The sequence below is a fragment of the Antennarius striatus genome, chromosome 6 (genome assembly GCF_040054535.1).
Source record: "Antennarius striatus isolate MH-2024 chromosome 6, ASM4005453v1, whole genome shotgun sequence".
Classification (NCBI taxonomy): domain Eukaryota; kingdom Metazoa; phylum Chordata; class Actinopteri; order Lophiiformes; family Antennariidae; genus Antennarius; species Antennarius striatus.
In genome coordinates this window covers 2,228,829-2,253,813 of record NC_090781.1, presented here as the reverse complement: position 1 = coordinate 2,253,813, position 24,985 = coordinate 2,228,829, and the positions used below count along the sequence as shown (strand labels likewise).

At 49.7% G+C, this 24,985-nt stretch overlaps 2 protein-coding genes across 4 annotated transcripts in view; one reads left to right on the top strand and one right to left on the bottom strand.

The window, feature by feature from the left end:
• nf1a (neurofibromin 1a) overlaps nt 1-24,985 on the top strand; it is a 58,730-nt gene that overhangs the window by 13,630 nt on the left and 20,115 nt on the right. For 2 of the 3 annotated variants that reach the window (XR_011035533.1, XM_068316763.1), the window contains exons 8-35: nt 89-246; nt 355-528; nt 702-830; nt 927-1,001; nt 2,186-2,317; nt 2,392-2,529; nt 2,736-2,849; nt 3,040-3,119; nt 3,362-3,485; nt 3,698-3,944; nt 4,144-4,217; nt 4,336-4,419; nt 5,030-5,416; nt 6,451-6,590; nt 6,812-6,934; nt 7,007-7,090; nt 7,197-7,313; nt 7,710-7,891; nt 7,974-8,185; nt 8,599-8,760; nt 8,864-8,961; nt 9,381-9,516; nt 10,472-10,534; nt 16,264-16,422; nt 18,510-18,607; nt 18,929-19,075; nt 19,159-19,305; nt 19,557-19,667. Coding sequence is in view for 2 of the 3 variants with exons in the window: in XM_068316763.1 (XP_068172864.1) it covers nt 89-246; nt 355-528; nt 702-830; nt 927-1,001; nt 2,186-2,317; nt 2,392-2,529; nt 2,736-2,849; nt 3,040-3,119; nt 3,362-3,485; nt 3,698-3,944; nt 4,144-4,217; nt 4,336-4,419; nt 5,030-5,416; nt 6,451-6,590; nt 6,812-6,934; nt 7,007-7,090; nt 7,197-7,313; nt 7,710-7,891; nt 7,974-8,185; nt 8,599-8,760; nt 8,864-8,961; nt 9,381-9,516; nt 10,472-10,534; nt 16,264-16,422; nt 18,510-18,607; nt 18,929-19,075; nt 19,159-19,305; nt 19,557-19,667 (3,895 nt within the window). In the remaining variant the exon portion in view is untranslated. The remainder of the gene's footprint in view (nt 1-88; nt 247-354; nt 529-701; nt 831-926; nt 1,002-2,185; nt 2,318-2,391; nt 2,530-2,735; nt 2,850-3,039; nt 3,120-3,361; nt 3,486-3,697; nt 3,945-4,143; nt 4,218-4,335; nt 4,420-5,029; nt 5,417-6,450; nt 6,591-6,811; nt 6,935-7,006; nt 7,091-7,196; nt 7,314-7,709; nt 7,892-7,973; nt 8,186-8,598; nt 8,761-8,863; nt 8,962-9,380; nt 9,517-10,471; nt 10,535-16,263; nt 16,423-18,509; nt 18,608-18,928; nt 19,076-19,158; nt 19,306-19,556; nt 19,668-24,985) is intronic. The other variant, XM_068316764.1, reaches the window with a different exon arrangement.
• LOC137596316 (oligodendrocyte-myelin glycoprotein-like) lies at nt 20,811-22,365 on the bottom strand. The gene is made up of 2 exons (XM_068316710.1): nt 22,055-22,365; nt 20,811-21,753 (listed from the first exon to the last, which is right to left on the bottom strand). The coding sequence occupies exons 1-2, from the start codon at nt 22,234-22,236 to the stop codon at nt 20,811-20,813; spliced, it is 1,125 nt and encodes a 374-aa protein (XP_068172811.1). The 5' UTR covers nt 22,237-22,365.

Below are 24,985 nucleotides of genomic sequence, written 5' to 3'. Positions count from 1 at the left end.
ATGTGGACGAGCGTCTGGTTGGGTGGAGGAGGACCTGACGGGTGTCCGTCGTTTCTCCTCCATGAATGTTGTGTTGAACACGTTTCAGAAGCTGCGGAGAAGCTGTTCGACCTGGTGGACAGCTTCGCAGAGAGCGCCAAGAGAAAGGCAGCGGTGTGGCCGCTGCAGATCATCCTCCTCATCCTCTGTCCAGAGATCACACACACCATCTCCAAAGACACGGTGGAGGACAGCAAGGCCAACAAGGTGCAGAGGACACACACACACACACACACACACACACACACACACACACACACACACACACACACACACACACACACTCATTCCTTTCTTGTCCTGCTGGCGATGCAGAAGCTCTTCCTGGACAGCTTGAGGAAGGCCCTGGCGGGTCAAGGGGGCAGCAAGCAGCTGATGGAGAGCGCCGCCATCGCCTGCGTCAAGCTGTGTAAAGCCTCCACCTACATCAACTGGGAGGACCACTCCACCATCTTCCTGCTGGTCCAGTCCATCGTCATGGATCTGAAGGTGTGAGCACACCCTTTAACGCGACAGAGCTCAGCTTTCAGGTGTTCTGTCCCTTGGCCCCCATCAGGATGGGTTGTCACCACAATGTCATTGCAAACCCTGTGTCTCCTGTGGTGGGGGGCCTCATCGGAAAACTTTTCTAGTTCAACATTAAAGCCCCGCCTATCCAACAGGCTCTGCTGTTCAACCCTGCCAAACCCTTCTGGAGGGGGACGGGCACCCAGAACGCCGACGTGGAGCTGATGATGGACTGCTTCGTGTCCTGTTTCCGCATCAACCCTCACAACAACCAGCACTTTAAGGTGGGCTCAGATCCGTGATGCTCGCGTGTGGTTTGTATGACGGTCGTCCTTCAGGCGCAGCTCAGCTCATCATCTGACGTCCCCTTTGTCCTCAAGGTCTGTCTGGCCGCCTCCTCCCCCTCCACCTTCCACTTCGTCCTGGTCAACTCGCTGCACAGAATCATCACCAATGTAAGTGTGGGAACTGCTCTTCACGGTGCTGGGGACGTCCTTCAGCTGTCTCATGCTGTCTCGTGCTGTCTAATGCAGTCTAATGCTGTCTCATGCTATCTCGTGCTATCTCATGCTGTCTCATGCTCTCATGCTGTCTCATGTTGTCTCATGCTGTCTCATGCTGTCTCATGTTGTCTCATGTTGTCTCATGCTGTCTCATGCTGTCTCATGTTGTCTCATGCTGTCTCATGTTGTCTCATGCTGTCTCATGTTGTCTCATGCTGTCTCATGCTGTCATGTGTTGTCTCAATCCGTCTCATGTCGTCTCATGTCGTCTCATGCTGTCTCATGCTGTCTCATGTTGTCTCATGCTGTCTCATGCTGTCTCATGTTGTCTCACGCTGTCTCACGGTGTCTGACGTTGTCTCATGCTGTCTCTTGCTGTCTCTTGCTGTCTCGTGCTGTCTCGTGCTCTCTCGTGCTGTCTCGTGCTGTCTCATGTCGTCTCATGTCGTCTCATGTCGTCTCATGTCGTCTCATGCTGTCTCATGCTGTCTCATGTTGTCTCATGTTGTGTCATGTTGTCTCATGTTGTCTCATGTTGTCTCATGCTGTCTCGTGCTGTCTAATGCAGTCTAATGCTGTCTCATGCTATCTCGTGCTATCTCATGCTGTCTCATGCTCTCATGCTGTCTCATGTTGTCTCATGCTGTCTCATGCTGTCTCATGTTGTCTCATGTTGTCTCATGCTGTCTCATGCTGTCTCATGTTGTCTCATGCTGTCTCATGTTGTCTCATGCTGTCTCATGTTGTCTCATGCTGTCTCATGCTGTCATGTGTTGTCTCAATCCGTCTCATGTCGTCTCATGTCGTCTCATGCTGTCTCATGCTGTCTCATGTTGTCTCATGCTGTCTCATGCTGTCTCATGTTGTCTCACGCTGTCTCACGGTGTCTGACGTTGTCTCATGCTGTCTCTTGCTGTCTCTTGCTGTCTCGTGCTGTCTCGTGCTCTCTCGTGCTGTCTCGTGCTGTCTCATGTCGTCTCATGTCGTCTCATGTCGTCTCATGTCGTCTCATGCTGTCTCATGCTGTCTCATGTTGTCTCATGTTGTGTCACGCTGTCTCACGGTGTCTCACGGTGTCTGACGTTGTCTCGTGCTGTCTCATGTTGTCTCATGCTGTCCTTTGTGTCTCCTGTCAGTCCCACCTGGACTGGTGGCCGAAGATCGACGCCGTGTACTGCTACTCCGGGGAGCTTCGCTTCATGTTCTCAGACACACTCAACCGGGTGATCCAAGGCGCCGTCGCCCACGCCCCGCTGCGCATGACGCCGGTGAGTGGACAGCAACGCGTGAGCGTGATGTGATGCTGCCGTCTGAAACATTCCACCTTGTCTGCTTCCTCCAGAGTCTGACGTTCAAAGGGAAGATGAGCACCAGCCTGAAGTTCAAGGAGAAGGCCACAGAACTGGACACGCGGAGCTACAAGTGCCTCCTCCTCGCTCTGGTCAAGCTCATCCACGCCGACCCCAAACTGATGCTGCACGTGAGTTCACACTCGTCAGGTGGAAACGGGTTCTCCAGAGATGTTACTGGTTCTACTGGTTGCATTTTGATGGACTTTTGTGATGTTTTCTGCTCCTTACTGGATGAAAACATGACGCTGCTGGTGTGTTGTGTGTGTGTGTGTGTGTGTGTGTGTGTGTGTGTGTGTGTGTGTGTGTGTGTGTGTGTGTGTGTGTGTTGTGTTAGAACCCAGTGAAACAAGCTCCAGAGATGCAGAGCAGCACAGCAGAGCTCATCACCGGCCTGGTGCAGCTGGTGCCTCTGACCAACACCACCCAGCTCTCACAGGAAGCCATGGAGGTAACCACACCCCTCTGATGTGTGTCAATGATTCTGATCAGGCATCAAAGTGGACTAGTCTGAGCACGAGAGATGAAAACCAGATGATCCCTTGATCTCGAGACAGAGGAACGAGCAGAGGAACCGTGTTCAGAGGACTTCTGGTTCTCGACTCTTGACAGTTGTGGTGTGTTCTGTCTCGTGTTTCCAGGCGTTGTTGGTTCTGCACCAACCAGAGACCATCGAGTTGTGGAACCCGGACGTCCCCATAGAGACCTTCTGGGACATCAGGTACTGACGTCGTCCCACTTGTCTTGGGGGGGTAGATACGACTGAGTTCACATCCATCATCCACTCACAAGTAGACTTCTTTAAATACAGGAGTGATCTGATGCTTCGGTCTGAACCACATCTGGAGAAGTCTTAACGCGTCCACAGACGAGTCACCGTCATGCCTTCGCCAATGAGGCGAAGGCGTTTGTGTTCCGGTTCTCGTGGGTCTGAAGTCCTGCTCTCCTTTCTTCTCTCACCAGCTCTCAGGTGCTCTTCCTCATCTGCCGCAAACTGACTGGCCAACAGATGGCCAACGGGACCGAGGTTCTGAAGTGGCTGAGGGAGATCCTGATCTGCAGGAACAAGTTTCTGCTGAAGAACAAGGTGCGGTTCCCCCTGGTGGTCACAGGCTGCTGCTGCATGTTTGTGTCGGCTGCATCAATCGTGGGTTCCGTGTTGTTGAATAACCTCTGGTCCGATTAGATCTTCATACCATCTACAACCTGACTTACCTGCCTGATCTGAAGGTGTGTGTGTGTGTGTGTGTGTGTGTGAAGCGATCAACCCGTCAGTCGATGTTTCCTTCCTGCTTCCAGGAATCGGCCACGATGGGAGGAGCCATCCCCATCTGCCGCCAGGCGCAGACCAAGCTGGAGGTGTGTCTCTACATGTTCCTGTGGAGCCCCGACACCGAGGCGGTGCTGGTGGCCATGTCCTGCTTCCGCCACCTCTGCGAGGAGGCCGACATCCGCAGCTCCGCCGACGAGGTGCCGGTCCAGACCATCCTGCCCAACTACGCCACCTTCAGCGAACTGGCCTCCGTCAGCAACATGATGGGATCAGGTTAGCACCGTTAGCTTGTTAGCTCACCCAACACGTGGATTGGTTTTGACCTGACACCAGCAGCACGTTTCATTGTGATGACACATAGAAGGTGTTGCTGACAGGTGAGAGACGGAACAGACACAAGGTCCTGCTGGTCACGGCAAACCACCACAGGTGGGCCACGAGGGAGTCATGCGTGTTGTTCCTGTGTCCACAGGCCGGTCCACCCTACAGAAACGGGTCATGGCCCTGCTGAGGAGAGTCGAGCATCCCACCCCAGGAAACATTGAGGTAACATTCGCTTCACTTCCCATGAGTCTCTGCAGCGGTTTCGTCATTGGATGAAGTGACAACAGACACTCGTGCTGGTTCACCACTGACGCCCAGCTGGGTGTGGTTTCACCCTCAGGCTTGGGAGGACACACATGCTAAGTGGGACCAGGCAACCAAACAGATTCCAAACTTCCCCAAAAACAAGGCAGACGATGGGCAGGTAAGTCACACTGCGTTGGCCCCGCCTCCTACTGTGTGTCATCAGGTGTGACGGGCGCTGGCGTTCTGCAGCTCAGTCCTGGAGTGACGTGAACCAACCGGTGAGAGGCTTGTGCAGCACGAGGGCTAGAAGTTAGCATTATCGTTAGAGGTTAGCATTATCGTTAGAGGTTAGCATTATCGTTAGAGGTTAGCATTAGCGTTAGAGGTTAGTGTTGGGGTTAGTGGTTAGCACGAGGGCTAGAGCTTAGTGTTAGAGTTAGTGGTTAGCATGGGAGTTAGAAGTTATCATGGGCGTTAAAGGTTAGCACGGGGTTTAGAGGTTGGCGTTAGGGTCAGAGATTAGCGTTAGCATTAGAGGTTAACGTTAGAAGTTAGTGTTGCGGTTAGCGTTAGGGTTCGAGGTTAGATGAGTCATGAAGGAGGGGCGTTCATGTCCACTCAGCCGTGGGGGGCATCGGGCAGCACAGTGTGTCTTACTGCACCGACGGGGAACCACTTGTGTGTGTGTGTGTGTGTGTGTGTGTGTGTGTGTGTGTGTGTGTGTGTGTGTGTGTGTGTGTGTGAGATCCGATCAGTGACTGGGTTTAAAGGTGTGTGTCTCCCCACAGCTGGAGTGGATCAACATGACGGGCTTCCTGTGCGCTCTTGGGGGGGTGTGCCTCCAGCAGCGCAGCACCCCCGGTCCGGCCACCTACAGCCCTCCGATGGGCCCCATGTCCGAGCGGAAACACTCCATGATCTCCATGGGCCCCTGCGACATGTCGGGCCCCGGGGCCTCGGCCTCCTGCTCCTCGCTGACGGCCAGCGAGACGCCCGTCAGCCGCTTCCTGGACCGGCTGCTGTCCCTGCTGGTCTGTGGCCACGACAGGGTGGGGCTCCACGTGCGAACCAACGTGAAGGACCTGCTGGGGCTGGAGCTCAGCCCCGCCCTCTACCCCATGCTCTTCAACAAGCTCCGCAACAGCATCGGAAAGTTCTTCGACACGCAGGGATCGGTGAGTAGCTGGCGGGTTCAGCCAACGTTTGTCTGGGCATCGGGTTCCCTATTGGATTCTACTTTAGGTTCCCTGTCGTGGTCACTGTCTGGTTCTCTATCAAGTTCCCTATCGGATTCCGTATTAGGTTCCCTATCATGTTCCCCATCGGGTTCCAATGGGATTCCGTATTGGGTTCCCAAACGGATTCCGTATTAGGTTCCCTATCGGGCTCCCTACTGGATTCAGTATTAGGTTCCCAATTGGGTTCCCTATTTGGTTCCTTATTTTGCTCCCTATCTCGTTCCCTGTCGAGTTCCCTGTCGAGTTCCCTACTGGATTCCGTATTAGGTTTCCTATCTGGTTCCCTAATGGATTCCCTATCTGGTTCCCTGTCGAGTTCCCTCTTGGATATTGTATTAGGTTCCCTAACGGATTCCGTATTAGGTTCCCTATCGGGTTCACCACCGGGTTCCCTACTGGATTTTGTATTAGGTTCCCTATCTGATTCCGTATTAAGTTCCCAATTGCTTCCTTACTGGGTTCCCTATCTGGTTCCCTATTGAGTTCCCTAACGGATTCCGTATTAGGTTCCCTATCGGGTTCCGTATTAGGTTCCCTATCGGGTTCCGTATTAGGTTCCCTATCGGGTTCCCTGTCGGGTTCCCTATCAAGTTCCCTATCGAATTCGGTATTTGGTTCCTTAACGGATTCCGTATTAGGTTCCGTATCAGATTCCCTACTGGGTTCCTTATCTGCTTCCTTGTTGGGTTCCCTATCCGGTTCCCTGTCGGGTCCTAGTTCTGTTCAAATCAAGGGACCTGAAAACGACCCCTGACCGCTCTGACTCCCCTGACGACGTGACGTGAAACAGATCAGCTCAACTCTAGGGAACTAAACGTCTTCACTGAAGAGGTGCTGTTGTCACAGCGCCCGAGGCATCCAGTAACGAACACATACAGTCACGCTCACTGGGCGTGACGCGGTTCCGTCTACATCGCTGGCTTCAGAGCCCCGCCTCGCAGTGCTGATTGCTTGTGGATCTCCTCCTGCAGGTTCCCGTTAACGACACCAACACCCAGTTTGTGGAGCAGACCATCGCCATCATGAAGAACCTGCTGGATAACCACACGGAGGGCAGCTCTGAACACCTGGGACAGGCCAGCATCGAGACCATGATGCTCAACCTGGTCAGGTGGGAACCCCTGAAGGTCGCTGTGACCTTGTGCCACGCACCACTGTGTCGTAGGGTCACGCCTCGGGTCAGCACCTCCAGCAGCAACCCGTATGTAGATCAGGATCTAGATGGAGACCAGGTGGTTGCTGCAGAGAGTCGTTTGCTGGTGGACTTCTTTTGATTCCGTGATAGCTTCAGAACGCAGCACCTGATGATGACCTCTGAACTCCATCCCACAGATACGTGCGCGTCCTGGGGAACGTGGTCCACGCCATCCAGATCAAAACCAAACTGTGTCAGCTGGTGGAGGTGATGATGGAGAGACGAGACGACCTGTCCTTCTGTCAGGAGATGAAGTTCAGGTGTGTGTTGGTGTGTGTGTATGTGTGTTGGTGGGGGTGATGATGTCATTCACTCGTCGTCTTTGATGGTAGGAACAAGATGGTGGAGTACCTGACGGACTGGGTGATGGGGACGTCCAACCAGGCTGCTGACGATGACATCAAGTGTCTGACGAGGTGCAGAAGATCAACGCCGTCAGCACACAGTCTGGAGAGCTCCACCCTAACCCCTCTGGGTGTGGTGTGTGTGTGTGTGTGTGTGTGTGTGTGTGTGTGATGGCAGGGATCTAGACCAGGCCAGCATGGAGGCGGTGGTGTCTTTGCTAGCTGGTCTTCCTCTGCAGCCGGAGGAAGGGGACGGAGTTGAACTCATGGAGGCTAAATCTCAACTCTTTCTCAAGTAAGAAACAAGGACGAACACGTGTCCTCTTTGAATCAGGTGTGTTCAGGTGGGACAGACATCAACCTGTGGACACGAGACAGGGAGCGTGGTGTGGATTGGTCCATGTATACCAATCAAATGAATGATCTATACCCCGACTACAGAGGACCTTTGAATAGCTCAATGTTCTGGGGACAGGAAGTATCTCTGGCTGTCTCCGTCCTGTTGGTCCAGGGCGTGACGTCCAGTAATGTGTCAAAGACAAAGTCAGACTTAGGGGATTGTAGAATTGAAGCCGCTGAGTCGTTTTCGAGTCGTTTTCGAGTCGTTTTCGAGTCGTTTTCGAGTCGTTTTCGAGTCGTTTTTGAGTTGTTTTCGAGTCTTTTGAGCGTCGAACCTGTTTGTGCCGTGCAGGTACTTCACCCTGTTCATGAACCTCCTGAACGACTGCAGTGAGGTGGAGGACGAGGGCCAAGCTGTCGGGGGGAGGAAGAGAGGAATGTCCCGCCGCCTGGCGTCGCTGCGTCACTGCACCGTCCTGGCCATGTCCAACCTGCTCAACGCCAACGTGGACAGTGGACTGATGCACTCCATCGGTCCGTCAGACAAGGGGGGAGGTGATGCTGCCTGCTGTTCCTCAGCGGATGCTAACGCTCATGCCCCCCCCTCCTCCTCCAGGCCTCGGTTACCATAAGGACCTGCAGACTCGAGCGACTTTCATGGAAGTGTTGACCAAAATCCTGCAGCAGGGAACGGAGTTCGACACGCTGGCCGAGACGGTGCTGGCTGACCGCTTCGAGAGGCTGGTGGAGCTGGTGACCATGATGGGAGACCAGGGGGAGCTGCCCATCGCCATGGCGCTGGCCAACGTCGTCCCCGGGTCCCAGTGGGTGGGTACCCCCTCTTCATTTAAGATCCTTCCAAAATGATAGGTGACACCCCACACTGACGGGAAACTCCACAGCTGATCCCTAATCAGAACCAGAATAAATAATTTAATAATAACAAATTTTATTTGTGAGAAAATAAGTGATAAATGTTTTCTGCTGCATCTGCTGGTCAGAAAAATAGCAGCTAATTGTCCAAATGTAGACTTTGAAGGAGTGGTGGAAGGTCAGAGGTTGACCTGAGGTTCAGTGATGGTGGGTTGTCTCCTCCCGACCACCGGGGGCACCATACCTGTCAGAACATACAGAGCTCTGTAAAACAGGGATGCTGGTCAGTGGTGTCTGTTGGGGCTTCAGGCTGGAGGACATCGGGTGGGGGCTCAGACCAGATCGGTTTGAACGTGTCGCTGTTGCAGGACGAGCTGGCCAGAGTCCTGGTGACGCTGTTCGACTCGCGCCACCTGCTCTACCAGCTGCTGTGGAACATGTTCTCCAAAGAGGTGGAGCTGGCCGACTCCATGCAGACCCTGTTCCGAGGAAACAGCCTCGCCAGCAAGATCATGACCTTCTGCTTCAAGGTAGGCGCTCGGAGCCGCGGTGCGAGCGAGGCGGGTGGGGTCAGCTGCGGCGCTGCGTGAGGCGGCGTGGTTCGGCGGCTGAAGGCGTGTCCTCTCACCTCAGGTGTACGGGGCCGCGTACCTGCAAAAGCTCCTGGAGCCGCTGCTGCGGGGGGTCATCACAACGCCCGAACACATCAGTTTCGAGGTGGACCCCACCAGGTGAGACCAGGGGCAGAAACGCAGAACCCACAAAGACAGACAGACAGACAGAATCAAGTTCACTTGAACGTAACGTGGAATGAAGTGAAATGTTTCTTTTTTGTGCCTCGTGTCACCAAAGGTGGGACGTCATCAGGAAAGGGCTGTGAAACATGAGGGGAGGGTCACTGCTAGGTCAATGCTAGGTCAATGCTAGATCAATGCTAGGTCAATGCTAGATCAATGCTAGGTCAATGCTAGGTCACTGCTGGTCAAACGTGACTGTGAGTTGATTTATTGACTGATTGGTTGATAGTCACTAAGTTAGTGCCCGCCCTCTTCGTTCCTGCGGTCGGTGCTCACTTCCTGACAGAGACAGAGCGCTGTGATTGGCCGAGGTGAAGCCTGCAGTGACACTTGCTCCTTGTTTGTGTGGTCAGGCTGGAACAAGGTGAGAACCTGGAGGAGAACCAGAGGAACCTCCTGCAGATCACAGAGCGCTTCTTCCAGGCCATCATCGGCTCTTCCAGCGAGTTCCCCCCTCAGCTGCGGAGCGTGTGCCACTGCCTCTACCAGGTACCCGTGCCCCCTCCCCCCACCGCGGGGGGACTTCCTGTGATGCTGCTCCACCTCACCTGCGTCAGTGCACCGCCTCACCCACCACACCACACCACTGATTGGTCAGTCCACCACTCCAGGGCGGGTTCTTCCAGCTTCTGTCGTCCTGACAACGAGCTGGAGGTGTTGGGATACGAGCCCAGCACCGGGAGTGCGTCTTTCCCAGAACCCCTTTGTTGCCGACATCGATGAAGCCCCGCCTTCTTCTCAGTAAGAGTCGGTGGAGTGACAGAACTGAGATGTTCTGAGACGAGTTCAAGCCTGACACCCATTGACTGAACCCACTTCCTGTCTACAGGACCAGGAGGTGTGAGGGCAGAACCCAGTGACACCAGTCATGTAGGGCCACTGTTTCGTCTGACAGCAGGTCAAAGGTCGCCTCAGGATGACCCCTGAAATAAAACTGGGCCTGAAAAACAGTATAGTCTGAGATCAAGCCCCAACTAGAAGAACACGCCCCTTCCTGCTGCTGTCGCGTCCCACCTGCACCGAGGGAGACAAACACGCCCACATTTCACTCTGAGACACACCCACATCCACACTGGCTGTCTGGGGCGGGGTCACATGTCACCTTCCTGGGCGGGGTCACATCTCACTTTCTGGGGCGGGGTCACATCTCACCTCTTGGGGCGGGGTCACAAGTCACCTTCTGAGTGTGTGTCTTTAATTTCTCATTGTTCAATGTTGATGTCCTTTTGCAGGTACACACGCACACACACACACACACACACACACACACACACACACACACACCAGCGCTGCTTTGAACAGACGGACACTTTTCTAACAGTAATTAAATTTTTAATTTTACTGTATTGAGTGTGTGTGGGCCTCGGGGGCATAGGGTGTGTGTGTGTGTGTGTGTGTGTGTCGCCGCTGCTGTCACATGACTGTGCTCATCTCTGTTCTGTAGGCTACTTGCCACTCTCTACTGAATAAAGCAACAGTAAAAGAAAAAAAGGAAAACAAAAAAGCAGTAAGTTTGGAACGTCTACTTCACCTCAGACACTTTTCCCCTCAAGCCAAAAAGCTGTTTTGCATTTTGCTCATTTTTGATTTGTTCATTGTTCAGAGTTTGGTTTGAGTTTGGTGTCGTGTCCGCTGTGGACGCCACTAACACGTCTCCGTTAACGTCCGGACTCTGTCCCGCTCTCCTCCTGTCTGCTCTGTTTTACCTCTGGAGACTCTTCTCAGAACATTTCATCTTCCATCACATCACGTCCCTCCATCATGTATGATGCGTGTGCACGCGCCTGTCCAGCACATACGTGACCGTAGGCAATGAGAACACCTGCCCGTGTTCCAGCTCCGCCCCTAGAGGCGGGTCATGCGTACGTTTCGTACGTGTTTGGGCCACAGATGAAATCTTCTGATGAAGTGAGCTCTTCTGTCGGGGGTTTGGGTTCCTGGTTGGCGTCACTTCCTTTCTGCCCACACGAGGAGCAGCGACCGCTAGCGCTAGCGCTATCTCACCCCACAGCTCAGGATGTGCAGCACTTCCTTTCTCTTCCGCTTCATTCCTGGCACGCGTTGGAAGTGGGCTTCACCTTTCTGACTTACCTGAAACATCCTCACCTGAAGGAGACTTTAAGTGGAATGAGGTCAAACCGACTCTGTTCAGGGTTCTTGGGACAGAAGCCGCTGTGCTGGAAAGTAGTCTGAGCTAGAAGTGTCAGGTTCTGTTTAGAACGCGAGGAGTCAATGTCTATGGACAGGAAGTGGACGTCCAGCGGCGCTGGTGGAGTAATGACATCCACGGAGGGGATGGTTCATCTGTTTATCCATACATCGTCTTGATGCCGCTCCTCTGCCTCTAGACCAGAGGTCCAGAGGTGGGGTACAAGCTCCCAGCATGGAGGCGTGGTGGTGGGTAGGGTTACCTGGAGGGGCTCCTCAGTATCCAAGGAAACATGAATTCTCATATTAGCAAACATAATATGAAGCATGTCAACAAGCATTTGATCAGATTCTCCTGCTCCCACTGGTCTGACAAATGGCTTAAAAATGATACTAATGATAGTCATACAATAATAATAATGATGATAATTATAATAATTACAAGGCAGTCAGAGACTGCAACATTCCGCGACTTACCTTGACCTACTTTATGGGTAGGTCAGGGTCAAATATTCAGGGTAGGTTTAAGTTATAGGTAGATTGAAGGACTAACTTTGATCTATGGTCTTACGCTGGCCTGGTGCTTTTTGTTCCATCTTTCTATCTGCAATGGTTGCGAAGATATTTGGTGGACGAACGAACGAACACACGATTATATCACCGCTTTGAAGCGGGATGTAATAATAATAATGACGATAATGATAGTCGTATTAATAACGAACCCTTGAGTGACGTGTTCAGAGAAAAACACTAAATGAATGGGACACTTCACTGCTTCAGAGTGTGTGTGGAAGCCCTACTGGGAAACACTCCTCTTCTCCAGTGACAGGAGCTGTGAAGTTCTCCTCCAGCTCTACATCAGTCACTGGTCCAGACCTTCTGAAGGGGTCCTTGTCCAATGTCAGGCAGGTGGAGGGGGAGGGTCATTCAGCATGTTTTTGGATCAGCTGCACCTTCGTGACTCATTGGTGCCGAACCGTAGGTACAAGCTGAGTTTGTGGAAGGGAAGGCCTTCTTTCACCACGACTACACCTGACAACAGGGTCCAACCCAGTCACCCCCTGGAGGTGTTGGGGGAAAGGTTCAAGATGAACTGGTCAGACAGTATTCCTCTTCCAGATTGGCAGTCATGCTTTTCCTCCGTTACCAAAGAGGAGAAATCGGAGAAATGTTGGTTTAAATATTTTCAGATCTTTGCATACTGTTCTTCATAAATGAGGTTCAACATAAAGCTTTCTAGACGGCTCACTGTCAACAGACAGTTGAAAAGACTCGTCTGTCCTTACAGCTTCATCCTTGCCTCCTCTTCCTCATCATAAATGAGAGTCTGTCGTGAACGGTCCATCCGTTGACCTGCACTATGTCGATATCAATACGACCACAAGAGGGCAGTGTCATTTCAAACCTTTAACAACGGATACTCATGGTGCCAGAAGGAACCCTGTGCCACGACCCTTTGCCACGAGTCAGTTACCTGCTCTCTCCCCATTCCCTGCCACACTCTTTCTGCTATGTTACCTAAACAGAGGCAAAAGCTGTCAAAAACTGTTCACATTTAAATCAAATAAAACTGCAGCTATGGAAAGGGCCAGAGTAGTTTATAATAACAGGCCCAGTGAGGCAACGGCGCACTCGGCAGTGACGTCACAATGGGGAGTTTATCCTCTTCCCTTGTTTCTCCTTTGTGCCTGAGCTCTGGTGTAGTGGTTTGTTTCATCCTCATCGATTCGCACTCCTGAAACGAGGCCGTCATGTCTGACATGAACACACACAGACGTGTCCGTCATGTCTGACATGAACACACACAGACGTGTCCGTCATGTCTGACATGAACACACACAGACGTGTCCGTCATGTCTGACATGAACACACACAGATGTGTCCGTCATGTCTGACATGAACACACACAGACGTGTCCGTCATGTCTGACATGAACACACACAGACGTGTCCGTCATGTCTGACATGAACACAAACAGACATGTCCAAGGGAGGGTAAAGTGTCTTGTCCAGGGAATCGAACCGCCGATCGTACAGTCATTGGACGATCATTTGCTCTACCACTGGGCCACTGCCGCCCTGTTGGAGCAAAGCTCTTTCTCTCTACACTTCCTCTGTCGTGAATCCATGTTACTAACGTGACTTCTTCTCTGGAGGCATTGTTGGTTCTTGTTCCTCTGGTTGCCGTGGGTTGTGTTGGGCTCTGGTTGCAGCTGTTTGTGTTGTAGCCATTAATTCTTTGGTTTTAGAGCTGTTCCTCCTTCCCTGACGTTCTCTCTTCCCATCTCTCTGTCCAGCTGGTCAGAGCAGATCTCGACTTTCCTTCCTGTTCAGATGCTTTTATTTTTTCTGGGTACTTTTACCAAGTGTTTCCTCGTTGGGGAATCGTAGGGTTTCTGAAGAGTGGGTCTACATGGGCTCTTTCTGGAAAGTGTCTTGAGATAAGTGTTGTTGTGATTTGGCCCTACCAAAATAAAACTGTCATGACTTGATACAGGCTCTGATGACGTATCAAGATAAGTGGAATTCAGCAAGAAATGAAGAGTGTGGACAGGCAGAGACGATGAAAACGTTTGTCTGAATATGTCGTTTATATTTCCATGACCTGTTTCCAGGAAGGATTACTGATTACTGGAAGGAGCTGTAGATTGTGAGAGAGAATAAGAATCAAGAATCTCCTTCTTGGTGCCCCAATGAGCAGCTTTTATGGGGACGGTGCTCAAGGGCACGTCAGCAGTGGTCGGGAGGGGAACTAGCATCTTTCCAATTACCAGTTCACACTTTGATTTTTATGGTCCACACGGTTCTGGAACCTGCTACCCTTCAGTCCCTGCCCAACAACCTATTGGACTGAACTTTATTCAAATCTAAAGACTTACACAGATGGACAGAAGCTTCCATGTCTGTTGCTTCCAGATAGAGGGAGAAAAAGAAGGTTTAAACATTTTTCATTACAAAGAAATTTTGGGATTGGGATTTAATTCGTAACCGGTCACATTTCAAGGAGTTTACAGAAAGAATGGAGTAGTAGTAGAAATTGTTGAGGTATGAATTGCAACCTAGATTTTCTAAACTTAAACAGAACCCCTTGATGAGTCACAAATTTAAAAATCCGGATAGTAGATGTAGATTTTTTTTAAAGAAACGTAACATTAAGATCACACAGTCGCCTGTGTAAAAACAGAACACACATTTCAACTTTTAAATTTTGGAACAAGGCAAAGCAGCTATTCTGGACCCAAATTAACAATTTAAAAGGCAGTCCAAAAACAGCTGCCAGGCTGCCTGGACACACCTGGATTACAGATGGTCAGTCTTTAAACGATTATTTGGTTGAAGTTTGTCGTAATAATTTTTCCGTGTTGTCTTCAGTCAGTAGTCCACATAAGAAGACCTGGTATGTTTAAAGTTGGCCAAAATGAATAGAATTTCCAGAAGTGATGAGGAATGCCAATTTTGCAAGGGCGGCTAAAACATTCTGGAACTTTAACTTTATGTTGTCCACAGTGCAACACTACAAATAATGAATTCTGGGAGCAAGACTAACCCAGCCTTCCAAATTCATCCAGGAGCATTGTAAACCATATTTCTATAGGTGTCAAAATATGTCGCTGCCTTTGCTCAATGAAGGTCAGCGTTCATGGCTTTGCTTTTTAGAAAGACTATTTTAAACATGGCAGGTTGGTGAGATGTTGACCAGGGAACCAGAGGATCCTTTGCGTCCGGCTTGGCCTTTACCACGTTGATGATTCCCCAGAATATACTCCATACTGGGTACAGCTCGCGAGATAATAGCTTCAGGGACAGCTGTCTTTCAATATGGGCGATTTAGGTGTTGGATAACATTTTTGTCTCGATTCAAAAGGTTGTCATGAAAATGTAGCCCTAAAGGGCTTAACCACGCTGGTCCAGCTTTATTTTGTTAGAATACTCTGCTCAGTGACAGTTTTCATCTTGTGTTCATCCGCCCTACTGCTGCAGAGAAGTTTCCACTGGATCCCTGTCATCAGTCAAAACACTGTCCCTGTAGTCCTGTCGTTCTCCTGACATTCAGTTAAAAGCAGGCTGAAGTTTGGTGTTGGCACTGAGGACTGGTTTCCATTGGAAGCTGTTGTCCATGAGGTCCATGGGGATCCAGTTTTCAGTCAGGAGTAGCTCCATTTCTTTGTTGAGGTCTTGTCGTCTTGGTCTCTTGCTTTGGTAACTGAAATGTGCTGATGATGTCATGGATGCATGAACTGTGGTCCACTGGTTTGTTGGGCTCCCAGTGTGTGGGTGTGTGATGCCGTCGGTTTGTGTTCATCCCATTGTCGGACGCGATGTGTTCAGTGTGTTTCACACTCCTGTACTTCACGTGTGTTCTTAACACCTGTCCTGAGTGACTCAGCGACAGCTGGACGGCTGGGGGGAAACAGCTGGGAAGTCCTAGCTGACATGATACAGGCCGATTTGACCGCTCAGCTTACAATCCGCCTCAGGAACAAGATGATCAGGGCAGCTTTACCGTCTGTGCCATTTACGCACAACACCCAGCGATTAAGCGCCTCCATCATGCTGACGGGATCCATGGCATGTGTGTTGTGTTTTTCTACATCTCTGAAGAAACACAAACTTGAACGTCACTGTGTTTGATTTGATGAGTCATGAACAACCCTGCTTTGTTTCAAAGCATGATGGGATATGATTTTGATCGGCTGCCTCATAGCACAGCTCATTCTCATGACGTCATGACCCAGTATTTCAGTTTTCGCCAACAGAGACCAGTTGATGGGGTTTCATGTCTTTCTTACCCTCTCATATATATCTCTTGGGCTCTAGCTGGAATTTAATATGTCTTTCCAGTTAGAGCTCAAAGCGCCTCACTTCCTCCTGTACACCTTCCTCCATTGTTCCTCCTTCTACTGATATCTGTCTCTCCTCTTGCAATGGCTCTCTGCTCTGTTCACGTATTGACACATCTGATAGTCGTTCCCTTAATCACCCCTTTTGCTTTTTATTATACCGAAATCGGTTTTCAATGTTTTCTCCAGTGCTGAAACTGTTCTTGTGTTCTGTCTTCTCTACACCTCCTCCCATCTTCATCACACAGGTGGTGAGTCAGCGGTTCCCACAGAACAGCATTGGAGCGGTGGGCAGCGCCATGTTTCTGCGCTTTGTCAACCCAGCTATTGTGTCTCCCTATGAGGCCGGAATCCTGGACAAGAAACCGATGCCTAGGATAGAACGGGGGCTCAAACTCATGTCCAAGGTAAGACCGCATTCTGAAGTGATTTGTGTGTGTGTGTGTGTGTGTGTGTGTGTGTGTGTGAGAGATCATACGTCCCCATGTACAGAGGCAACACCGTCATTTAAACACCTTTTACTTTGACAATATGCGACTATTACTTTGAACATTGATCTGAGAGGAGCGAGAAAAGCCAAGACACTCTGGTGAGGCTCTAATGTACTTGGAAATGTCAATGTTTTAACATGAAGCAGGAATTCTGAACACTCCAGTGTGTATTACTGGTGAGTGGCAGTAAAACCATTCACACGTCGTAACAGTCAGTGTAAATATACTCTCATGTACTCTTACTACTCTGTGGAACACACTGACTTAGAGTTGGGTCAGAAATGTCAAAATGTTTTGATGAAAATTCGGTTTGAATGTTTGTTCTGTGAAGGTTTCCCGTCATCCAGGTTCTGGTGGGTCTCTGTTGAAGAACATCAGCTGCAGTGTGGGAGCAGACCCTTCTGCCTCTCATCCAACAGACCTCTGCTCTCATCCAACAGGCTTTTTCAATTCTGAATGTCTGCCTGAATGTCGAGGTGGTTAAGTCATACTGAGAGTCCGTTGGCTGATAGTTGTGTTGTATGTAGAGGACAGCTGATGGGGAAGGCTCCCTCCTAATCCTCCTCCATTGAGGAATGCCTTCTTCCCCTCTCAGACCGGCGGTTGTCCTGAGCCTTCAGGTGCAGATGGACTCTTGTGTCCTGCTCTGAGGCGGTAGATCTCGTCTGCTGGTGAAGTGGAGGTTTTGTTTCCCCAGGAAAGTTTGCGTACTGGAATGACTTCCTGGTGCCGCCAGTTCAAGCCATCATCAGTTGTGTACCCCGTCCTCATTGCGTGTTTCAGTGTTATACCAGACTATCCTCCCAGGCTAGCCTGCCACAGTTGATTCGACCTGGGTGTGTGTTGCACTGGGAGCACCATACTTCCATTTGACAGTAACATTGGCAACCTCCTTGATGGTCTTTGGTTGAGCCTGTCCTCTGTTGCCAATTTTTTTTAGCACGGAGATACTACAAGAACTGTTGTGGTTTAATCCCCATTCATGCACGTCTTTACCTGGAGACTGTCCAGTAGACGTCTGGTACATGCCACTGTTGTTGTTGTTGTTGTCATGTTGTCCATTACGCCATGATTGGGAAAGCCGCAACCTATTCTTCATTTGTTCTCCTATGACCACCCTTGGAGATGCTCAAATAATGACCTCCTTTGCCATGGTAAAAGCAAGTAGAGAAGTGTGCTGCCAGGTAGTCCTAGCCCCTGTGTTGTAATGCAGAACTGGAGATCCTGGAAATAGGTTTTGACCAGCCTTGTGATGCCTTATGGGACTTTGAAGAAGAGGTCTTTAACGAACTTGTAGGGATCCCTGTTGAAGCCTATCCTTGTTCGCGCTCTCCTCTTGTGTTGTTTCCTCATACATTCAGCTCCACAGTTGCAAGGCGTTGCTTAGTTTCACCTTGTAACACCTCCCCGTCTCCAATGTTACCCCTCTTCAGCCACAGCTTGGTAGCTCGTGTCCTGCTGGAGCTGCTGCTCCATCGGCTTCCGTGCTGATCATCTGGGTTATTATCTGTTTTCATGGTCTTTTACCGTGTGATCTACCATCGAGAGAAATGGTAGAAGATTACTGGAACAGTGATCGATTAATTACTATGATAGGCTTTACCAAAGCATGTTAAAAATAGAGAGCAGAAGTTAGGCTGCTCTTTTCGTCATTGTAGCATCAGCATTGAGATTTCCAACAATTATTGTACATGTGATGTCTGGTACGGCAAATTAATTTATCTCAACACGTCAGATCTTCTTTTCAACATTATACTCCAATGAATGTTTATCTTCACTTGAACAGAAGACAAATTCCAGATTCAGTGGACTTTTTCATATTTAAAATGTTTAATTGGAATGAAAGATAATACACTCTTGACTTTTGTCAATATTCTTCTGACATAAAACAGAAGTAGACAAGTTGTATTATATTATGTCATGTATGCCTGTAGCTTAAGACATGACAGCAGCTTAGGCAGATTGTCTTAATCTGTGGTTCGTGTTCTTCTCTTTTCCTTCAGATACTGCAGAGCATAGCAAACCATGTCCTTTTTACGAAAGAAGAGCACATGAGGCCTTTTAATGACTTTGTCAAGAGCAACTTTGATGCAGCAAGGAGGTAAAACACTGACTTACGTTTCACAGGATGGATGGTTCCTATCTTATTTACATGTACCAGTTATAGTACATGTCAAAAAAAACTGTCCAATCTATGAACCAGGGACCTATTAATAATAAAAAAGTTCAGGATCTACCAATAAGTCTACCTTCACCTACGATCATTAGCTTTGGATAGTGACAGAACTAAATTCTCTGATGGAAGGCCTGGAAGAGATGTTCTTGTCCTCAGCTGAGAATGAGATCCTTAAAAAAATAATCTTTTTACAATTATAAAGCACATTTATAATTGTGCTTTGTTCTTATTTTGCCGCTGCACCAGGTTTTTCTTAGACATCGCGTCTGACTCTCCACCCAGTGATTCGGTCAACCACAGTCTTTCGTTCATCAGTGATGGTAATGTTCTGGCCCTCCACCGCCTGTTGTGGAACAACCAGGAGCGAATCGGCCAGTACCTCTCTAGTAACAGGTGACCACACAACGCTCTTGTGTTCTGTTCTGCCTGCTAAACTCAAACTGATTTCTTAACTTTGGTTATGATCTCATTTCCAGAGACCACAAGGCTGTAGGCAGGCGACCGTTTGACAAGATGGCAACCCTACTGGCATATCTTGGACCTCCAGAACACAAACCTGTGGCAGACACTCACTGGTCCAGTCTCAACCTGACCAGCTCTAAGTTTGAGGAGTTCATGACCAGGTAAGAGTCCTACTGTCCTCAACATCTAATCATCAACTTCATGGTTAACCACAACTGAAAGTAGTACTTGTTAAAATAACTAACCTTGACAGACATATCATGTAAAATATACATGTAAAAATATATTAATAAACATTCTATCAATGATAGAGTAATAGAAAATAATGGTACCTTTACCCCCTGACCCACGAGAGAGAAGCCCTACATACTGAGGTGGTGACTGACTGTCGGGTCCTGGTTGTCTTCTGCAGGCACCAGGTCCATGAGAAGGAAGAGTTTAAAGCCTTGAAGACTCTCAACATCTTCTACCAGGCTGGAACGTCCAAGTCTGGCAATCCAGTGTTCTACTATGTGGCCCGAAGGTAAGCCTTCTAGACCTTTAATTACCTTTCCCCAACTAGTCTGGTTGTCTCCGGACAAGGACTGTATAGATAAGACGTCATGATGAGAAGGATGTTTGATTATGCTTTTGCATTAAAATATAAATCGATGCTGGAAGGTAAACTGGTATCACCAAGTACTTTAGATTCAGTGCCAGAACTGACAACCATCAGCACCAGCAGCTGAGAGTCTGCTCCCCAAGGTCTGCTCCGCTTCAGCCCAGTTGACCCCCAGGTTAACCTGGAGTTTAATGACACACTGGGCAGTGGACATTTAATAGTGAGACACTGGGCAGTGGACATTTAATAGTGACACACTGGGCAGTGGACATTTAATAGTGAGACACAGGGGCAATGGACATTTAATAGTGCTGCACAAGCGCATCAGAGGGGACTGAACCATAGCTCCATTCACCTGCAGACATGTTGGATGTTCAGGTCACGGGTTCAACTTGTTGCACATGCTTTATTGGAAAGAAACAGGAAACAGTGACAATAACATGTGGAGATGCAGAAAGCATCTGCAGCTATATGTGTTCTAGCAGGTACTGATCTATTAAAACAGGTGTTGGCTCTATACCTGATATTAATCCAGATCCATGTGTAGCTCACTCAGGTCCAACAGAACTGCTCTAGAAGTGTGTGTTATGACTCCTAAAAGGGGTCGTGTTCGGTTTTATGAATGTTCATACTAATCATTCAGTTGGAGTGTGTGTGTGTGGAAATTAGGTTTCATGGTAAGGGGGCCTTTGGGGGGCAGCAGGTTTCATATCCTTGAAATGACATGGGTCTAAGTGTTTTGGACGTTGTGCTAACACCATGCTAACACCATGTCCTGCTCTGCTCGGCCTCTGATTAGCTTGGGATGATGACATTTGTCATGTAGGTAATGGTTACATTAGAAATGTCAGGTTCTATCCATACATACGTGACCGGTTCAATAGCAGCACATCAGGAATGCTATTAGTTTGGTAATTGGTCTCACTCACAGCATGAGGCACAGGAATATGAACGGCTATAAAGTGCAGATGAACCAAACATGTGGAGCTATTCTATGATGGAGGAAGCATGTGTACATTCAGGGTGTTTACAGACATGATGCAGTCAGGCACAGGAGTCTACACTTTATTCAGAGGTATGGAACGCTTTCATCAGGACTAAAACAGTTAAGGGACTTCTAAAAGTAATCTTGGGTAAGAGTCTTAAACCATTACTCCTTAGGATGGTGACCTTGGGCTTGGCCGTTGGGTGGTTTGGGGTTACTGTGGTTCTTGTTGTGGACGGTATCCAGGCAGACACCTGGTGGTACCCAGATCCATTCCCTCCTCTTTTTTCCTGAGGTCTATCAGACAGTGCAGACCTCACGTGATGTCTTGTGGTGACGTCCGTTGTTCTCGGAGGCCCTTCGCCATTGAACCCGAGTGGTGGTCCTGTGAGCAGGACAGGGTGCTGCCCCCTCCCTTGTGTTGCCTGATCGCCGCCCCCACAGATGGCTTTCGTATAGCAGGGACACCCTAAGACAGTCACCTGTGTCTGCTCAGCCCAGAACAAGAGCTGTGCCACGTTCTCCTCTTCCTCACAAGCCCAGGGGTTACCCCCAAGAGTTACCACCTGCAGCGCAACCAGTTTGTCAAAGACGCCCTCAGCTAGCCGGGCGAAGTGGTTGGCGTGCAGGTAGAACCGAGCCAGCCTGGGCAGCCGGTCCAGTGATGCAGGCAGGATCTTTGCCAGATAGTTGAAGGACAAATCAATGCTCTCCAAGTTGTGTGGCATGTTTGTGGGCGCAGTCCAGAGGCGGTTGTGGCTGAGGTTGAGAGCCTGAAGGCCTGGCAGCGTGTTGTTGATGAAGACCACCCGCTCCAGCACGTTGCTGGACAGGTCCAGGAGCTTAAGGTTCCAGTGGTAAGCCGTGTCGTTTTTGTCCAGTGTGTGCAGCTGGTTTCCAACCGCTCGGATGTCCCACAGAGCCCGGGGTAGCAAACGGGGGAGATTCTCCAGGTGGTTGTAGGACAGGTCGAGGGTCCGCAGGTGGCCGTAGTGGCCCAGCTGGTTGTCCAGGTCTTGCAGGCTGTCAGGAGAAGATAGCAGTTCATATATTTCATATATTTTGCCGGTAGGATGTCCGACTTTCCTCACTTTCCTACCCGTAGGACATTGCTACAGGTAAATCCAACCGTAAATCCTACCGTCCTACCGGTAGGGTGTCGTACTGGTATGACTTACCGGTGGAACACCCTACCGGTGGGACACCCTACCGGTAAGTCTTACTAGTAGGGTGCCTACCGGTAGGACTTACTGGTAGGACCCAGCTACTGGTAATTATACTGTATATTAGCGACCCGGCTACATGTAGCGCTGCAGCTACGCACCTGTTGACGGACAGGTTGAGGGACCGGATGTTGTGCTGCAGGCTGTGGGGTAGCGTGGTGAGGCCCCGGGATGAGCAGTCGACCACGCGATGCCCATGGCTGCAGGAGCACATGGGGGGGCAGACGGACCACGCCCAGCGTCCCAGCAGCAGGACCAGCAGGGATGTGGAGGAGGCCGTCATGGTCAGGGCTCTGCAAAACACACGCCAGGGTCCATGTGAGCTGAGCAACAGGCTAAACCGCCACCGGACGCCACCTAGTGGGCACCGGTGAGGGCGCAGCCAGTGGGAAAAGGAGGGGCTACACAAACTAAAACCACATCACACAGTCATGAGAGTTCACGTAACACATGTGTGTATGTGTGTGTGTGTGTGTGTGTGTGTGTGTGTGCACATATTTACCCTTGAACCCAGCAGCCCCAGGAATGTCAGCAGCGAAGTCTGTCCTTTATTGTACATCTCCTTGCGTGATCTTACGCGATTTTCTCGTCACGAGAGTCACCTGCGTGGTTCCATCTTATTAAAATTTGACCCAACGGCAACACGACGTCTGCGCGTTTTACACACTGCAGTGAGAGAGCGAGGAGTAGCAGTAATCCCTCGCTACTCACAGTTAACACGTTCCAGGACCATCCGCAAAAATCTAAAATCTGCGATATAGCGACCAAGTATTCTATTATTTATGTATAATTTAAACGTTTATATACCCTCCCCATACTGGTATTAGACCAGCAGCACGTTTGGGAGCCATTGCAATGGTTTAACAAAGACAAAATTCCACTACACAAGACAAAATTAAACTTTCAGGAGGAACCGTGATGCTGTCAGCCAATAGCATGCACGTACGGTATCATGTGACTACCAAAAATCCACGATGTAGTGAAGACACACGTCTTGAAGCGCAAATAAGCGAGGGATTACGGTAATACGCAGAACATGGATCACTGGGCCTGTAGTGTTTCAATGTGATGTCTGTTAACCTACCAGGACAAACCATGAAGAGCCTACCCAGCACACACACACACACACACACACACACACACACACACACACTGATGCTGGCGATCAGCCGACACTCAGACTCAGGCCAGTAGCTCGACGCTGGTTTCCACTGATGCTCCCGAACACAGGAAGTCAGTGATGGAGGGGGAGGAGCTTGTTTTCCTCCTCCACACGGCAGCAAGTCAGAGCGGCGTCCTGAACCCTCAGCTCGGTTCCCTTCTGGGGTCGCAGCTCAGTGTCTGCAGGTGGACTGGAGCTCTGCTGCAGTGTGACACACTGTGTGTGTGTGTGTGTGTGTGTGTGTGTGTGTGTGTGTGTGTGTGTGTGTGTGTGTGTGTGTGTGTGTGTGTGTTCACAAAGAGGGTTCCACAATGTGTGTCTTACCTGGAAACATGTCCCACAAACTGTGTGTTTGAATGCTGTAGTTCCTTATATCAGTGGAACACTAAAGGATAAAACCTCTTTAATGACACAGCAGTTTTCTGCGTGAGTCAGCAAAACATTCCGCATAGTCTTGCTCTGCGTTACATTGTGTGTGTTACGCTGTCTGTTTAGCCGTGTGTGTTACGCTGTGTGTTTAGCAGTGTGTGTTATGCTGTGTGTTCGGATGACTCACCTGCCTGCAGTGGTCCGTCCTCTGGTCGGCTCTGCTCCTTTGTGTCTGATGGACGCTGGTCTGTGTTCCCCTGGTTCTCCTCAGTGCTGCTGTAGCTCTGACTCCATCCTGACCAGCAGTGTGAGGCGCTAGATGTAGCAGGAGGGTGTGTGTGTGTGTGTGTGTGTGTGTGTGTGTGTGTGTGTGTGTGTGTGTGTGTGTGTGTGTGTGTGTGCTGACACAATGCTTCAGCATCTCCCTCTCTGCTGCTGTTATTAAACTGTAGAAATCATTGAAGTCGCTCTAACCCGACTCACTTTTCTTCCAGTAATTAGTTTGACAGAAATTCCTCTTTTCCTAGACTTTGACTTTTTACTGTCTGAGTGGACAGATTGAGCTGTTTTTGCAGTGGACCCAGGTGTTCAGGGATGTGCAGAGTTCATTTTACCTCCAGAAAGTAGTGCATCCCTGAGATGCGCTTCAACAAAAATGTATGCATCCCAACATGACGTTTCTTCTTCTTCTTTTCCTTTCGGGTTTTCCCTTCAGGGGTCGCCACAGCGAATCAATTGCCTCCATCTAACCCTGTCTTCTACATCCTCTTCTCTCACACCAACTACCTTCATGTCCTCTTTCACTACATCCATAAACCTCCTCTTTGGTCTTCCTCTAGGCCTCCTGCCTGGCAGTTCAGAACTCAGCATCCTTCTACCAATATATTCACTATCTCTCCTCTGGACATGTCCAAACCATCTCAGTCTGGCCTCTCTGACTTTACCTCCTTCTCTGTACTTCTCTATCAACATCCACAAAGCAAATACTGCATCTGTAGTACTCTTTTTTTGGCATGAAACCATACTGCTGCTCACAAATGTTCACTTCTGCCCTTAGTCTAGCTTCCACTACTCTTTCCCATAACTTCATTGTATGGCTCATCAGCTTTATTCCTCTGTAGTTGCCACAACTCTGCACATCTCCCTCATTCTTAAAAATGGGCACCAGCACACTTCTCCTCCATTCCTCAGGCATCTTCTCACTATCTAAGATCCTGTTGAACAACCCAGTCAGAAACTCTACTGCCACCTCTCCTAGACACTTCCAAACCTCTACAGGTATATCATCAGGACCGACTGCCTTTCCACTCTTCATCCTCTTCAGTGCCCTCCTCACTTCATCCTGACTAATCTTTGCTACATCCTGGTCCACAACAGTCACTTCTTCTAGTCTTTGTTCTCTCTCGTTTTCCACGTTCATCAACTCTTCAAAGTACTCTTTCCATCTTCCCATCACACTACTGGCACCTGTCAATAGACTTCCATCCCTATCCTTAATCAC